At 49.4% G+C, this 16,448-nt stretch overlaps 1 protein-coding gene across 3 annotated transcripts in view; it reads right to left on the bottom strand.

The window, feature by feature from the left end:
- The window catches only part of TRIO (trio Rho guanine nucleotide exchange factor), a 390,266-nt gene that overhangs the window by 132,846 nt on the left and 240,972 nt on the right, over positions 1–16,448 (bottom strand). For all 3 annotated transcript variants that reach the window (XM_060092734.1, XM_060092735.1, XM_060092733.1), the window contains exons 12-16: positions 11,770–11,939; positions 10,567–10,741; positions 5,156–5,351; positions 3,018–3,184; positions 1,374–1,493 (exon numbers count right to left, since the gene is read on the bottom strand). In XM_060092734.1, the coding sequence (XP_059948717.1) occupies positions 1,374–1,493; positions 3,018–3,184; positions 5,156–5,351; positions 10,567–10,741; positions 11,770–11,939 (828 nt within the window). The remainder of the gene's footprint in view (positions 1–1,373; positions 1,494–3,017; positions 3,185–5,155; positions 5,352–10,566; positions 10,742–11,769; positions 11,940–16,448) is intronic.

Raw genomic sequence — 16,448 nt, 5'->3', positions numbered from 1 at the left:
AACAACTCCTGCTCTCGTATCCTCACTGGAAGCTTCTGTGAGGGGCTGAGGCCAGGTTCCTCGGGGAAACCAGAGGGCCCGGCAGGGCAGCCGTCACGGGGAGGCACATGGGTCTCTGTGGACACAGTCTTCTCTTTTTTTAAACAATGGCAAAATTTTGCCTTTCACCTGAAGTGGTACTAATGGCCCATAAAACACTGTACCCAGCGTAATCCTGTCCGTTACCCAGACGGCGAGGCGCATCAGTGACTTAATTACTAGAAGGCACTTGGCACAGGGTACGATTTTCAAAAGATCCACCCAGAGTCTGGGCTTCAGGGAGAAGTGTTAGTGTCTGTCCACTGGCGTTGAATAGTTGAGAGTAAATTAATCTAGGGAAGAAATTAATGGTAATTTCTTTGGTTTTCATCTCTGGCTGAGAATATGTATATAACTACAGCAGGAAACAAGTTTTCTTTTTTTTGTTTTTGCTGTACGCGGGCCTCTCACTGCTGTGGCCTCTCCCGTTGCGGAGCACAGGCTCCGGACACACAGGCTCCGCGGCCATGGCTCGCGGGCCCAGCCGCTCCGCGGCATGTGGGATCTTCCGGGATCGGGGCACGAACCCGTGTCCCCTGCATCGGCAGGCGGACTCCCAACCACTGCGCCACCAGGGAAGCCCAGGAAACAAGTTTTCTATAATCAAATGCTCTTTTTCCCTTGACTGTGCCTTGAGACCACCCGTCACAAACATTAACTCCCCCACCCTGCAAAAATACTAAAATGAATTAATCCATATGCTGTGAGAGTGACTGGCCAAGCCATTTTGCTCAAGTCCCGGCACAGCACTGACCCCGTCGAGGCACAAAACCCTCTGGTGAGGGACACTGCTTTTCCCCAGGGTCACAGGAGCTCTGTGCACAGAACTGTTTATGGGGAAAACGGAACTGGTGATTGGCACCTGGTCCTCAAGAGCCACCCCGAGTGCCCTGATTTTTCAAGACGGGTTACACAGCAGCAACTGTGCCTATAACATGAGCAAAATGTGAAAAACCTCAGCCGAGACCCCAGCTTGGGCTCCCCAGTGCCGAGATGTTCCTGACAGGTGAGGTGCATCCTGCCAGGGCCCTGACAGCAAGGGGACAGCAAGAGCCACCCCCGGCCTCTGGGGCCCTTGCGGTGAGGTCGCCCTGGTGGGCGTGGACAGCCTCCCATCACTGCAGTTGCCAGACTGCTTCCCCCTCTTGTAACCAACTGCAGGCTCGTAAGCGCAGCCGTTTTGGGTTCCACTGAACCCCCATCGGCTCCCAGGGTCAGTGCCGTGAGAGGGGACTTAACAGGCTGGCCCTGAGGTTGGAGAGGCCGGGTTCCGAGGCCAGGCCGGGCGTCCGCACCTCGATGGCGTGCTGGAACTGTTCGTGCTCCCTCTGCAGCTGCTCCGCCTCCTGCAACGAGCTGGCCGTGATGAGTCCGGCGTTCAGCATTGACTCTCCGTTGCGGATCCAGCCCAGCACCTGAAACACGACACAGGGGAACTCCCTTTAGCAGCCCCTCTGGGGCATCCAGGCCGTGGACCAGCAGCGACGCAGTCCGAGCGCGCGGCCGTCGAGCTGCTCACTTAGCTACGAAGCAGGGATTTCCTCGTGATCCCACTGCCAACCGCCTGCTACCCTTCCCTGGTATCTGATCGTAAGGGCTGCATTTTAAAGTTAATTCTGTCATGTTTAGTTTCAAGGGGGAGCTGGAAAAGGTGGAGGGTCCGGAGGATTGATCATCAGTCCACAGGTCAAAACAGACTGAGGATCACATAGGAGAAAACCTACAATTGCAAAGAATTCCCTGATACTCAAAAATATATATCTTTCACTCCTTTTAGGCCTCATGAACATGCAGAATTAGCAAACTGCTTGATAAGGGAACTGTTTTATGTCACTAACGTATTTTCCACTTTAGAGTCAGTGTTAAGACAGCACACTAACCCAAGGATGAATTTAGCTGTCCGCTAATGCTCAGGGCCACACCACCAGATTCTTAGCATCACAGAATGAGAAGTCAGTTCTGACCATGGAAGCCGCAGGGATGTGGAAGGTCATTCTGGGTAATCATTTGTGGTAGAAACTGCTGGTTACTTAACTAGTACCTATTTTCCTCATGCCCTTTACTCAGAAAATCCCAACTTGGAAAAGAGCTTAAAATAAAGCCAGTTCTCAGCTCCTATGACAGCTTGGTTGCAGATATGACACAATTCTAGCCACTGAGATCAAAGCAGGGGCTTCTGGGCCATTTGGGGAAAACATTTCTTTTCTGATCCAGGTGTTGCCTCTTTCTTGATATGCTTTCCCTTCCCTGATACCTGGAATGTGGAGGTGATAGTTGGGGCTACAACAGCCATTTGGCAACCATTAAGTCCCCTCCAATCAAACAGATGCTTTTCTACACATCTACAAGAATCCCAGAAAGCCATACTTCATGGTTTCCCGGCTCACGTGATAAAATGTCATGGACGTGCTAAATATACATACGCATGGAATCCCATTGGCACTGAACCAAAAGCAATCTCTTCCAAATGTCCCATTTTTATTTTGCCATGCTATCTGGGATATGGCAGTATCGTATCCTGATAACACAAGAAGACCCCAGCCATACACAGCCTGTGATCCCGGCCAGACTGGTAACAGTCTATTTGGGGCAAAAAAATAAATCATATAGTTATTTAGCCCGGGAAGCAATTTGCTCAGGGTTTCAGGCAAGAGATGACCAATAACAAAACAAGCTAAGTGGAGGTGACTCTCAAGTGACCAGTTGCTGGGTGACCAAGGCTTTACCACTACAGAGTAAATACAGAGCTGCCCAGGCACTGGCTCAATTTTACACACTAGCTGTGGTGCGTCAGGGGGTGTGTTGTATTCTACACCAGGACAGCTGTGCTCTGATCAGGGACAATCTGCCGCAAGGCCTACACATCCGAGCTACCGGGAGAGCGCTCATCGAGCGCTTGCTTGTCGGCTGGGTACCCTTCACTCCGGCCGTTCGTTTACCTGCTTCACTTCGGCCTGCAGGTGGCGGAGCTGCACACACTGCTCCAGGTGCTTCCGATGCTGCTCGGCTGCTAAATCCAGCTCCTGCTGCTTCTCGTGGAGAAACTCCAGCAAGTCCTGGACCCGGGTGGCCATGTCCACGTCTCTGTCGCAAAGCAGCTCCACGCCTGCGGACATTGAAGGGAGGCCCGGAATTCAAACAGCACTTCAACCTGTTCTTTTCTTTTTTTTTTTTTAATATCTTTATTGGAGTCTAATTGCTTTACAATGGTGTGTTCGTTTCTGCTTTATAACAAAGTGAATCAGCTGTACATACACATATATCCCCATATCTCTTCCCTCTTGCCTCTCCCTCCCACCCTCCCTATCCCACCCCTCTAGGTGGTCACAAAGCACTGAGCTGATCTCCCTGTGCTATGCGGCTGCTTCCCACTAGCTATCTGTTTTACGTTTGGTAGTGTATATATGTCCATGCCACTCTCTCACTTCATCCCAGCTTCCCCTTCCCTTTCCTCATGTCCTCAAGTCCATTCTCTACGTCTGAATCTTTATTCCTGTCCTGCCCCTAGGTTCATCAGAACCATTTTTCTTCTTAAGAGTCCACATATATGTGTTAGCACATGGTATTTGTCTTTCTCTTTCTGACTTACTTCACTCTGTAGGACAGACTCTAGGTCCATCCGCCTCACTACAAATAACTCAGTTTCATTTCTTTTTATGGCTGAGTAATATTCCATTGTATATATGTGCCACATCTTCTTTATCCATTCATGGACATTTAGGTTGCTTCCATGTCCTGGCTATTGTAAATAGTGCTGCAATGAACATTGTGGTACACGTCTCTTTTTGAATTACGGTTTTCTCCAAAGAAGATATATGGATGGCCAACAAACACATGGAAGGATGCTCAACATCACTAATCATTAGAGAAATGCAAATCAAAACTACAATGAGGTATCACCTTGCACAGGTCAGAATGGCCATCATCAAAAAATCTAGAAACAATAAATGCTGGAGAGGGTGTGGAGAAAAGGGAACCCTCTTGCACTGTTGGTGGGAATGTCAACTGATACAGCCACTATGGAGAACAGTATGGAGGTTCCTTAAAAAACTACTAATAGAACTACCATATGACACAGCAATCCCACTCCTGGGCATATACCCTGAGAAAACCGTAACTCAACCTGTTCCTAAGGGAGCATGACGTACATGCTGCATGTGTGAACTACCTGCCCGGGCCAAGCTATTACTGTGAAGCTCAAGTCTGAGGAGGTCAGAGGCAGTAGAGGTTTATGCCTGCCTCCGAGCATGTCTCAGAGGATAAATTCGATGTGGTCCAAAGCCAAATATAACGTACAGCTAATCAAAGCAAACCCACATCCTATCAATGTACTTCTGCTCCTACACTGATATCTGGTGAAAGTGAGTCCTTTTTTTTTTTTCTGGTACGCGGGCCTCTCACTGTTGTGGCCTCTCCCGCCGCGGAGCACAGGCTCCGGACGCGCAGGGTCAGCGTCCGTGGCTCATGGGCCCAGCCGCTCCGCGGCATGTGGGATCCTCCTGGACTGGGGCACGAACCTGTGTCCCCTGCATCGGCAGGCGGACTCTCAACCACTGCGCCACCAGGGAAGCCCAGTGAGCCCTTTTTAAATGCACAAACTTCAGTTTGTTTCTGTTGTTATCCACTGTATACCCGTTCACTCTTGAGGAAGCATTTACTTTGACTTGTGTAAAATGAGTAACGCAGGACACAGGTTGTTGCTAAGTTTCTAACACTATGGTTCCCTCTACGTTTTTGAGCCTATAGTGACATCTGCTGGTAAAATATAAATGAAGAAAAAAATAAAGGACATGAAAATATTTTCTTGGGGTTTACATTTCATTCATGGAGATCCAACGATATATAATTTGTAAAACTAAAGTTCGTGCCACTTGAAATAACGTGCAGGAATATTAAGGGTAAGTACACTAGCCAGTGTTAAATGTGCTCCTATTATGTGGCGAAAGAAAGCAAAACGTTTCCTTCCAGAGAGCAGGTATTTATAACACCTCAGTCACAGGGGGAAGTGACCCTGAAAGGAACCAGATGCGTTCGTGCGGGGACACGAACCCGCCCCAGGGCGGCACGCGCTGCTCACCGGAGGCCTGCACCTCGTTCACATACTGCAGGAGGTCCTGCCCCTGGTGGATGACGTCGAAGGTCAGGTTATTCATGGTCAGAGCCTTGTCCGCGTGGTGCTGCAGGCGCTGCTCTGCTATTGTGAGGTCCTCCGTATCAAAGTCATTCATTTGCTGAGAAAGCTCGTCATTCCACGACTCAAGATCTGAGATGATCTGACAGAGGAAAGTATCTGCTTAGGACCAAGACTTACAAAATAAGTATCTGCCGTGACATCTCACTGTGCCAGGTAGGGAAGGAAGAGAATAAGGCGACTGTGTCCAAAGGACATGGGAGCCAGGTGACTGGGACCATTAGACCCTAAAAAATTTACCACAATTGAATAAAATACACTGGATATACGAAAGTCCATTAATTCCTAATGATGTTAAAAAAAGAAGAGCTAAAAAGCCAGACATGCAATGAAAAGCTCTTTGGTTTTGAGTAAAGGGAACCAACCTTTATCCACAAATTTGGTTCTTAAAGGAGAAAATTAATTATTTAAGCACACAACGATGAAGGAAAGTTCCTCTTTAAGGTTAAATCTAGCTATTAAATGTAGAAACAATAAAATTAGAAAACTTCTTTGTAACCAAAAAAAAAAAAAAAAAAAAACTACTACTACAACACCTGTTCAGGTAAAGGTCATCAGCGCCCAGTGAACTATCCCGAGAGGCTGACGGGGACCAGGCTGCACCTCCTGCCCCAAAGACCGCCCGCAGAATCCCTGCAGATGCGGGACCAGACAACACATGCCTCCTGACAGGAGGAGCCATGCTGAACCACCTGCGCAGCTTCTGGCACCAAAATGAACCCGAACCTAACTGGGTCTTCCCATCTGCCTTCTAAGGTTACAGGAAATGCCGAGAAAAGAAAAGCAGTTAAACAGCCTACCAGAGATCAAGTGCGAAAATGCAAAACGTGGGACCTGGTTCCTCTGACAGCTGAACGTTATTTCAACAAGTCACAACACGGGAAAAAGAGAAGGGCGGGTGGGGGGAAGAGTCTAGATGAAAAGACTAACCGCCAAACGCAGGGGCAGACCCCACGTGCCTCTTCTCTGCAGCACTTGCAGAGATCTGAACAGAGGCTGGGTGTTAGCCGACAACAGAGCATCACTCTTAACGGCGAGGTGCTTAGGATGTGGTTATGCAAGAAAATAGCCTATTTTTTAGAGATATTCACAAAGCCTTTAGGACTGAAACATGATCAGCTGGCAAAGATTTCCTCTGAAACGCTACAGCACAGCAATAGCAAGGGGATACTTGACGGAAGAGGGGCAAACTCACGTTGAATTTACAGGACAAGCATCTGGAAGGTCATCGTACTATTCTCGCTACTTCTGTGTAGTTTCAAAACTTTCACGCTGTACTTTTTAAAAACTAAGACCAAAATTATGAAATCCAGAAAGGAGGAGAAAAACTCCTTGTGAAAGAATATTATACTCTACACTTCAATGAAATAGCATTTCCCACGGATCCTCATTTACTTTGTCCACAGGAGCTGTAAGGAAATTAGTTCGAGAATTTGAGAATGTGAGAGCGTTTACACAGAATCCAGCTGGGAGATGGGAAGTAATAAACATCTTAAGGCTTCTCCAAATTCCTATTGCCCAGATCTTCCTGATTTCTTCCTTGTATTACTTGGTCGCCATAATATATGTGCACATGATATTAATTTATTAAATTATATCAATTTATAAAGTAATCATTTTAAACAACACCAAATTAGACACAAACCAAGAGGCTATGAGAAAAATATTTTTTAAAAGGAAGAAGATTACCATAACTTTAATCTTTATTTCTATTCTAAGGGGAATTTTTTTAATTAATTAATTAATTTTATTTATCTATTTATTTTGGGCTGTGTTGGGTCTTTTGTTGCTGTGCATGGGATTTCTTTAGTTGTGGTGAGCGGGGGCTACTTTTCATTGTGGTGTGCGGGCTTGTTGCGGAGCACGGGCTCTAGGTGCACGGGCTTCAGTAGTTGTGGCTCGTGGGCTCTAGAGCGCAGGCTCAGTAGCTGTGGCGCACGGGCTTAGTTGCTCCACGGCATGTCGGATCTTCCCGGACCAGGGCTCGAACCCGTGTCTCCTGCATTGGCAAGCGGATTCTTAACCACTGTGCCACCAGGGAAGTCCGGGAACTTTCTTTCTTAATGTTTGTTTGTTTTCTGACACTGAGGGAGAAGAGAGGTAGGTGTGGTGGTCAGTTACAGACTCAGAGACAGTGCCTCATGGAGACAACATTAGGCTCAAAAAACACTCAAGAAATGGACAATAAACAAAGGTCAATGTGCTAAAAGCAGCAGGATTCAAAAACACTCACTGAGCACAAAGGAATGCTGGCGACGGTCAGATCCAGGATCATCAGGAAAAATCCTGCCCTCATGTTCAGCACTGTTAATAACCACACAAGCCAAGAAAAGAAATCTGTGGCACAGACAAAGCTCCAGAAAGTGGAAGGCTTTTTTGAACAGGGATTCTTTGAAGAAATAACTTTGACACAATTTTTTTAAATGTAGCCCCAAATTTTTAGAAAGTCTGTTTTTCTTTCTAAATGCACAGATAGTTATGACTGTTCTCCATAACTAAACTGTCACAAGATGCTAGTGTAAGGCTTTTGTTGTCCTTTTTAGACCAACACAGCAGATTTTATATGGAATATTTGGAGACTGAAATAGCAATATTCTAAGCCATAGGAAACCCTGCTCCACTTCTGAGAGATGGAAATGCTATTTCAACTGAAATACAAGTGACACGGGGTGTTTTTCTAACTGACCAGGTAACAGATGAATCTCTACCACAAAGATAACTCCATGCCTCCTATGGGCAGTCAGAGGGGGCATCTTCCCAGACAGGAGAGGAAATCCCTGCAGAGCCTAAACTGCTCAGGTTTTCACATTTTCAGGATTACTCCAGAGAACAGAGGCTCTCAGGCTGTGACATTTAAAAGTTTTAAACTATATTTTAGCTGGTCTGTGACCCAACTGCAGGGTTACGTTCCCAGCTTAGGAAAGCGCTTACCCCTGGCCAAGAGCAGTGGCTTTGTTGAGGTCATGTGGAACTCTGTGGCTATCACGTGGGGAAAATGTATGTTTTTGGTTCCTGATCTACGTTTTAAAACGGTAGTTTTATGAAAGTAGAAATACAATAAAAAAATTTTTTTTCCCTTTGCGATAACATTAATATAAGTAAAGCCAATATTTTATTTCAAATATCAAAATGTCCTGGAAGGAAAACTTCCAATAATACTTCTGATTGCCCTGTGTTTCTTGATTGAAACTATTCAGTAAGCAGTTAAGTCACCAGGAGCAATTCCTATGAAGTGGAGGTCAGAGAGGAAGGCAGCCACGCTGGCTCTTCTGTTCATGCAGGGCTGCACCCTGACCCTGGTCAGCTCCCAATGATGCACCCTGACCCTTGCTGACCAACAACGCACTCTGACCCTGGCTGCCCACTAATGATGCACCCTGACCCTGGCTACCCCCAATGATGCTTCCTGACCCTGGTCACCCCCAATGATGTGCCCTGACCCTGGTTACCCCCCGATGATGCTCCCTGGCCCTGGTTACCCTCCGATGATGCGCCCTGACCCTGGCTACCGTCCGATGATGTGCCCTGACGCTGGCTACCCACCGATGATGCGCCCTGACCCTGGCTGCCCCCCGATGATGAACCCTGACCCTGGCTACCCCCCGATGATGCGCCCTAACCCTGGCTACCCCCCGATGATGCACCTGGACACTGGCTAGCCCCCGATGATGAACCCTGACACTGGCTAGCCCCCGATGATGAACCCTGACACTGGCTAGCCCCCAATGATGAACCCTGACCCTGGCTACCGCCCGATGATGCGCCCTGACCCTGGCTAGCCCCCGATGATGAACCCTGACCCTGGCTACCCCCCAGTGATGCGCCCTGACCCTGGCCACCCACCAATGATGCACCCTGACCCTTGCTGACCACCAATAATGCACTCTGACCCTGCCTGCCCACTAATGATGCACCCTGACCCTGGCTACCCCTCGATGATGTGCCCTGACCCTGGCTACCCCCCCCAATGATGCACCCTGACCCTGGCTACCCCCCAATGATGCACCCTGACCCTGGCTACCCCCAAACGCTCCAACCTGGCAGCTGTGCCGCGGCACCGTGAGTGGAGACCAGCACACCTCTTCTTCGTGTGGCTCCACGTGGATGGGAAGGTTAAGACCAGAGCCCTTGAGTAGCTATTACCAGGCAACGTGTGTAGGGTTTAACTCCTTTCTTGTCATCAGCCAGTGATGACAATGAAACAGCCAAGATGGCCTTTCTTTAATGAAAACACTGATGGAAGTTTAGACAAGCAGGCAACCAAAGGCCCCTGTGACAGGAACACACACCAAACCACCACTCGGGGCGGGACCGAGGGACTAGCACCAAGGCCCACTTCGGGCAGACGGTCGCCCTCAGCTGTGGCAGCCCTGCCGTCCCTCTGCCTTTGGTGGCACCTTGGTCTGGACCCCACTGCCCTCAAGGCCCTGTTCCAAACGCAGGACAAGTGATAGATATGGAGACAGCTGGCTCTACAGATTCTGGCCGCCAGGCACGGGCCACCTGGGATGCGTGGAGGTACCTGGACAGGCAGCAGGTCCCTGCCAGCAGCGCCATGAAGCCCGCCGGCTCCAGGAAGCCAGGCTCACCAGGGAGTTCGGGTTCCTTTTATCATATTTCACACACAGATTCAGCGTCATCCAATTATACTTACTTCTGCTGGTACTTCATCAAGTTCAAAAATAGAAGATCTTGCCTGGCAGAGAATTAAGAACCGCCCTCTTAAGAAACCTGTCCTTCTTTCTCCCAGTCACATATAAGGTGCAAAAGTCAATGTTTTAGGTAAGAATTACAGATGGCCTGAGAACACTTCTGTGGGGAAAAAATGGGCTTTCCTGGGATGTACAAGCCTTATGACCACAGGCTCAGGGAACACTCACTCTTGAAGGGAGAGGAATGGCGGGGGGGAGGGAAAGAGGGAGGAAGAGCATCACTGCCCTGAGCTTGTGCTTCTGCTTCCAGGACAAGGGGACTGCTGTGAGGGGTCCAATCAAGGAGGAACAATCCAAGGTGACAAGGTGGCCCTGTTTGTAGAAGCCCTGCCTGGATCCACTCTCGAAGCTCGCTCGCTTTGCGGTCCTGCTGTGTGGTGTCTGCCCCGCTGCCCACCTGCCTGCCCCAGAGCCAGGCCCCATCTCCCAGGGCCGAGCTGGGAGGAGCCGCTCTTTCCCTCCCCCTCCCCCTCTCCCCTCCCCTCCTCCCTCCCCCTCTCCCTCCCGGCGCAAAGGCTGGGTCAGAGGAGGGGTGCTGGAGCTCTGGGAGCAGACCCGGGTGGGCGGGGCGGGGGGGACACTCACGTCGATGGCGTCCCTCTCGAAGATGCGCAGCTGCAGAAAGAGCTCAAGTTTGATCTTGCGCTCCTGGAAGAGCTCTTCCATCTGGGCCTGGGCCTCGTCCAGCTGCTGCAGCACCGTCTCGATGTGGCTGATGGAGCTGTTGTGTGGGGTCTTGTTGCTGGAGATGGCGGAGTCCCTGAGAAGGGGCGGAGAGGGACAAACAGGAGCTGGATGGGAGAGTCTCAGCCTGCCGGGGGCCAGAACCGGCAGCTGGGGCCTCGGGGAAGAAGCCGGCGGGAAGCGGGACCGCCGCGCTCCGAACACGGAACACGCCGCCCCTCCTGCCAGACAAGCCGGGCCTTCCTCCCTGGACCTCAGGATACGCTGAGGATCGCCTTCCACACTTCTTCACAGCCCGTCTCTTAAAAGTAGGCTGACGGTCACGTGAGTCACGTCGTAGAGTTTCACCTTCAGCCACTTTTCTCCGTAAGTAGAGAACAGATGGCACCCGTTCGCTACAAATGGTGGAGCCACGTCAGCTGTGGGGCTAAGCTGTAATGCAGCCAACTGAGCCTTGATCGAGGAAGTCTGCCGGACTCTCAGAAAAGTGAGCATCACGGGAAGTCGTCAGGGGCAATGAGATAAGCTAGCCCAGCGATCCAGCAGGGGCGCTGCATTTACGTGACCGCTCCCTGTGACCCAAGGACAGGGATAGGCTCTCTGCCCCAGCCTGCCTCCCCGCTTCCTGCCACTAGGAGCACCGGAGTGTCACCTGGTGCCACCCGAGGCCAGGCCTGCCGAGCCTGGACTCTGAGAGGAGTGACGCCCACCTCACCGTAGAAAAGCAGGTCACTCAGGGCCTGAAGGACGTGGTCCTGGGAGGTTTAAATTCACCTGGTTTGTAAAGAAATCTCAGTAATTTCTAGGTAGCTGTTAAAAGGAAATATTAATAAGACCTGAATCCTGGGGAGGCATATTAGTCAATGCCATAATGAGAAAAATCGTAAGAGTGAAAAAAACTGTGAGAGAGAAAAAGAGAAAAGAAAAGAGAGAGAGTGATGCTGGTCTCCTTTGCATGCATGGATGTTATTCGTTCTCTGCCTAGTTGGACAGAGGATTATAGCTAATTGTTCCACAAAGTGAAGGGGACGGGAAGCCCCCCGCAGACCTCAGAGCGTCTGCGCGGGGACGGGGGACGGGAGACAGGGACGGGGCGTGGCCCACCTCAGCTGCTGGATGAGGTCCTCCCCTTCCTTGATCACGTTCACGGTCACCTGCAGCGTGGTCTGCTGCTGCTGCCCGAAGCGCTTAATGAGGTCCTGCACGGCCTCCACGGACTCAGCGTACACGTCGTCCAGCAGCTCCTTCTGCAGCTCCTCCAGCCATGTCCACAGCTGCGGGGACAGCGCTGTGAGCCCGGGCCTTCCCGCTTCCCCGGGGCTGGGGGGTCCGGGCTGGGAGGGGACCGGCGGCAGCGGTTCCCAGGGAGCTGAGAGGGAGGCAGGCGGCAGGGGGGCCGGCGGCCAGTGGGACACAGAGCAGGACGCGAGGTGAAGAAACAACCAGGCAGAGAGCCCGAGGGGACTGTCACAAAGGAGAGAAAGGACAGGGGAGGGCAGCGACCATTCCCAGTCCTTCCCAGACCCAACCCAGGTGCAACAGGAAACAGAAAAAACCCTCCAACAGCGGGAACGCCTGCTAAACGTAACGGGCATTCTTCTACGCGTCTTCTGACTCTTACTTAGCAGATGGACAGTTTTATTTTTAGCAAGAGCATGACAGTCCATTATTAATTATTAAACTGCTGCTCAGACAGGGGGGCTTTACATCCCTCAAAAAGAAGGCAACATATAACGTGGTAAAATCAACCTGTCGCCGCGCCCGGCAGGAGATTCACATGCGGCTCTGACAGGTCCCCACTCCCAACACAGGCCACAGTCAACCCGGACACAGGTCAGTCTGTCGATGACAGGAGTACAGACTGGAAACACGTGATCACCTTCACTGCCATGACCGTTAACAAGGTGTTCGCACACATGGATAGGCAAAGACAACTTGGGACAAGGGCTGCTTCCGGCCTGGCGGGGACAGGGCACCTCGCCCACTTCTGGGAAGCCCACTGCCTCTTCCAGGTCCCTGGGCAGCCATTGAGCGAACTGAAAGGACAATTAATTCAACTGAAAGGGCCCTGGTGGCTTGGGAGCGGGTTGTGCGTAGAGAAAAGGCCTCCTGCTTCCCCGGGGATGGAATAATCACCTCCCGTACCGTAACGTATGTGTACATTACGGGCCGCTGCCCCAGCTGCGGGGAGAGAGGGGCCCCCGACACTGCCAGCCACGTGGCCTCGTGGCCGGCACACCACCACCGCTTTACTGAGGCCTGACGGACACAGAAGCAGTGGCACAAGTTTAAATACACAATCTGGTAAGTTTGGACACGTGTAAACCCATGAAAAGATCAACGCCATCCAGACAGTGACAGTGACTCCATCACCCCCAGAGCCTTCCCGTGCCCCCGGTTATCCTTCCCTCTGTCTTCCTTCCAGGCGATCACCAGCCTGCTTTCTGCCACTACAGATTAGCTTGCATTTTCTAAAAAAAAAAAAAGAATTACATTCACGGAATCATACAGTAAGTCCTCTTTTTTTTGGGGGGTCTGGCTTCTTTCCGCATAATTATCTTGAGATTTCACCCACACTACGGTGTGTATCAGCAGTTCTTTCCTCTTTGTTACTGAGTAATATTCCATTCTGTGTCGATGCCACAATTTATCCACTCAGATGTTGACGACATCTGGGTTGTTTTCAGTTTGGGGCCATTACAAACACAGCCGCTATGCACACTGGTGCATAGTCTCCGTATGCACCCGTGCTTTCCTTTCTGGTAGGTACACATCTAGGTGCAGAGCGGTTGGATCATACGGTAGGTGTATGTTTAACTTTTTAAGAAAATGACAAACTGTTTTCCAAAGTGGCTCATTTCACATTCCCCGGCCCCCGCTGCCCCCGGCAGTGTCTGAGAGCTCCAGTCCTTCCACATCATTACCGATACCAATGTGGTCGGTCTTTTTAATTGTAGCCATTCAAAATGAGGGGTATCTCATTATGGTTTTAATTAGCAATTCCCTAACGACTAATGATAGCAAATCCAAGCTAACCTTTCAAGAGTTCTTTTGTTGTTAAACATGTATTCAGTTGAAAACAAAGTATTTGCCAGCTGGCTCTTGTCAGGTGAATAAGTATTTTAAATAGGGCAGGTAAATTTAAAAATAAGGGAAGTGCTGGCAAAGAACTTACTTTTAGTCAAGTACTTGGGGTCCTAAGAGTTAATTTTACTAAAAATGTTAAAATGTCAACTTGTATCATATTATTTACCCATCTCTGTAAGATATCAAATTTCATACAATCCAAGGATTTTAATTATAGGCATTTTAGACAGAGGCTGGTTCACCTCTGTGATCTTAACAGATTAAGGAAAAGAGGCCATAGGTGATGAAGTGACCTGAACAACATGGGCAAACCTATTAGCAGCGCCAACCTATGAGCAAAGCCAGTACAGTATCAGAAAGGAGGCCTCCAGACCTGGTCACGCTTCACACTGATACTGCATTTCAACATGAAACAATGCCATTCATAGACCAAATATGGACTGACACTCTGCACATCTATTAAGGGTCCCATCAATAACATACTCTTGGTTTTCATTTTGTTTTGCTTTGTTCTCTAAATTCCCATGAAACTGGTTGCTGCAGTTATAAGTAATAGGAAGGATGAAATCATTATGACCATAAAGAATCTCCCAATTTGCTCTAATATTTCCCATGAAAAATCTTCCATGGGAAGGTGATCATTTCACAGTATATAGGAGTACTGAATCATTATGCTGTAAACCTGAAACTAATCATATGTCCATTACATCTCAATTAAAAAGTGTTTTATCCACAAGTAATTAAAAAACACTTTTCTTGTGATATGGAATAACGATTACGAGGCGTGGGTTCTGAAGCCAGATTGCCCGAGTTCAAATGCTGACTTAACATTTCCTAGGGTGTGACCTAGAGCAACTTCCTTGGATCCATGTCTCGGCATTCTCATCTGTAAAATGGACATGGTAATAATGCCTACTCCAGGGAGTTACTGCGAAGATTCAACAAGACGATACATATTTCTTCAAAATAACATATGCTAGCCACTATTATAGTTTTGTTCTTGTAAGAGAAATTTTGAAAATAAGAATCACAAAGTTTTTAGAAGTGTTCTTTCTCTGGGTATTTTTCAAAACACGTCCAAGTTCCAACCAATTGTTCAAAATACGTCACTTAGTCTGGTAAACTTAACACCGTGCCGCATTTAAATCTTTTTACACCTAAAAACAGTGCAGTACGAGGGAAAAGGTGCTGGAATTAGTCCAGGCGCTACAGAACTCTCTTCCCTTTGGTTCTGGGGAAAGTGCCACAAGTATGTGTGGGTCAAACCCTTTCCTTTCCTCCTGGTAAGTTCTGAAAGAACCAGCTAATTCCTTCAAGAGCCTGGACATATCGACACGTACCGCCCAGCCGGCTGCGGAGCCAGGGAAGGGCCCAGCTGTGGAGGAGTTCACGCAGGTGAAAAGGGAAAAAGAACGTTGGCAGCAGGAGCGAGCCTACGCTTAAATCCACGATTAAAACGCCCAAAGCTCCTCTTCCCCCTAGAATTCCTCTGTCGGGTCCTACAGGAAATATTCCCATTCATTTTGGAGGAAAAAGTCTCAGAGAACGGTCATTTCCAATGCCAACCGATGATGAACTGATGCATATCATGATACAATATGAGTCAGACAAAGTCTATTTTTAAGCTTTCGAAGTGGTACACATGACGCCCAAAATAACGTCTGAATAAAGGAATGAGAAATAGTCTCTAGGATGCCTGTGAAATTTTTACCACAGACTTCCTGAGGGTGAAAAAAATTGCACTTCTGGGCATGCTGTTAATTGACAATGAAAAGATAAATCTTTGCCCGACAATGAGAGAGGAGTTGTATTTTATCCAAGTTCTCAGCAGCATGGAATCCACTTCTCAGAGAACCGTGCCCACAGCCAGGTGACCGCCAGGCAGCCGGAGTTACGCAACGCTGTCCCCTAGAGGCCACCCGAGCTGTGGCCAGGAGCGTTCCATGCAGGAGAACTTGAAACCAGCCCAGAATGGGGTGCAGGTGCGTACAGACTTGGGTCACAGTCCAGGATCCAGAGAGAAGGCTGGTTTAGAAAGACCCATGGAGTTCCTGGAAGAAAACTCCTGTGATAAGCTGTGGGAGAGCCTGGTCCTGGATCGAGCATCTGCTGGGTCTGACCCCTGGGCATCCCCTATCCCAGTCCCTTCCCCCACACCGCCCGTGCTGGGTGGAGCCTAAAGAAGGAGTCAAAGCTCTGCTGGGAGAAAGCCCCTGAAAAAGCCCTTTCCTTGTTATAGAGGGCTCTGAGAGGAACTCACTGGGGTGGGAGATCCCAGGAAAGCACTGAGTCTCCAGCTGGTTCAGTGGGTGGTCACATGGGAGCCCCGAGATTTGGGGACTGCTCTAGCTGCAACCGCTCCCAAGATGCACAGTCTGAATGCAGGCTACCAGCCTGGTCCATCTGGATGGAGGCAGGAGCACAACACACCAGCTGGGGGGTCCTTATCCCCCATGTGACCTTGGGAAAAGTCCTTGCAGTTCTCTGCCTTCAGTTTTCTCATCTGTGAAATGGGATCATTTTACCATGAGTTTGAGAATCAAGTAAGATGACCACAAATGTGTGGCAGTGCTCAATTACCACAAGCACTTTGTAAATAGAAGCTAATATCACTGGTATCCATTTCCCTACTCTTGTTTTTGACAATCATTCAGGTACCAGTGGGGATGGGTGAGCCGCAGGGCCGGCGTGGGAAG

This window comes from Mesoplodon densirostris, chromosome 3 (genome assembly GCF_025265405.1).
Source record: "Mesoplodon densirostris isolate mMesDen1 chromosome 3, mMesDen1 primary haplotype, whole genome shotgun sequence".
In the NCBI taxonomy this organism is placed as follows: domain Eukaryota; kingdom Metazoa; phylum Chordata; class Mammalia; order Artiodactyla; family Ziphiidae; genus Mesoplodon; species Mesoplodon densirostris.
This window is presented reverse-complemented; position numbering and strand designations above follow the sequence as displayed.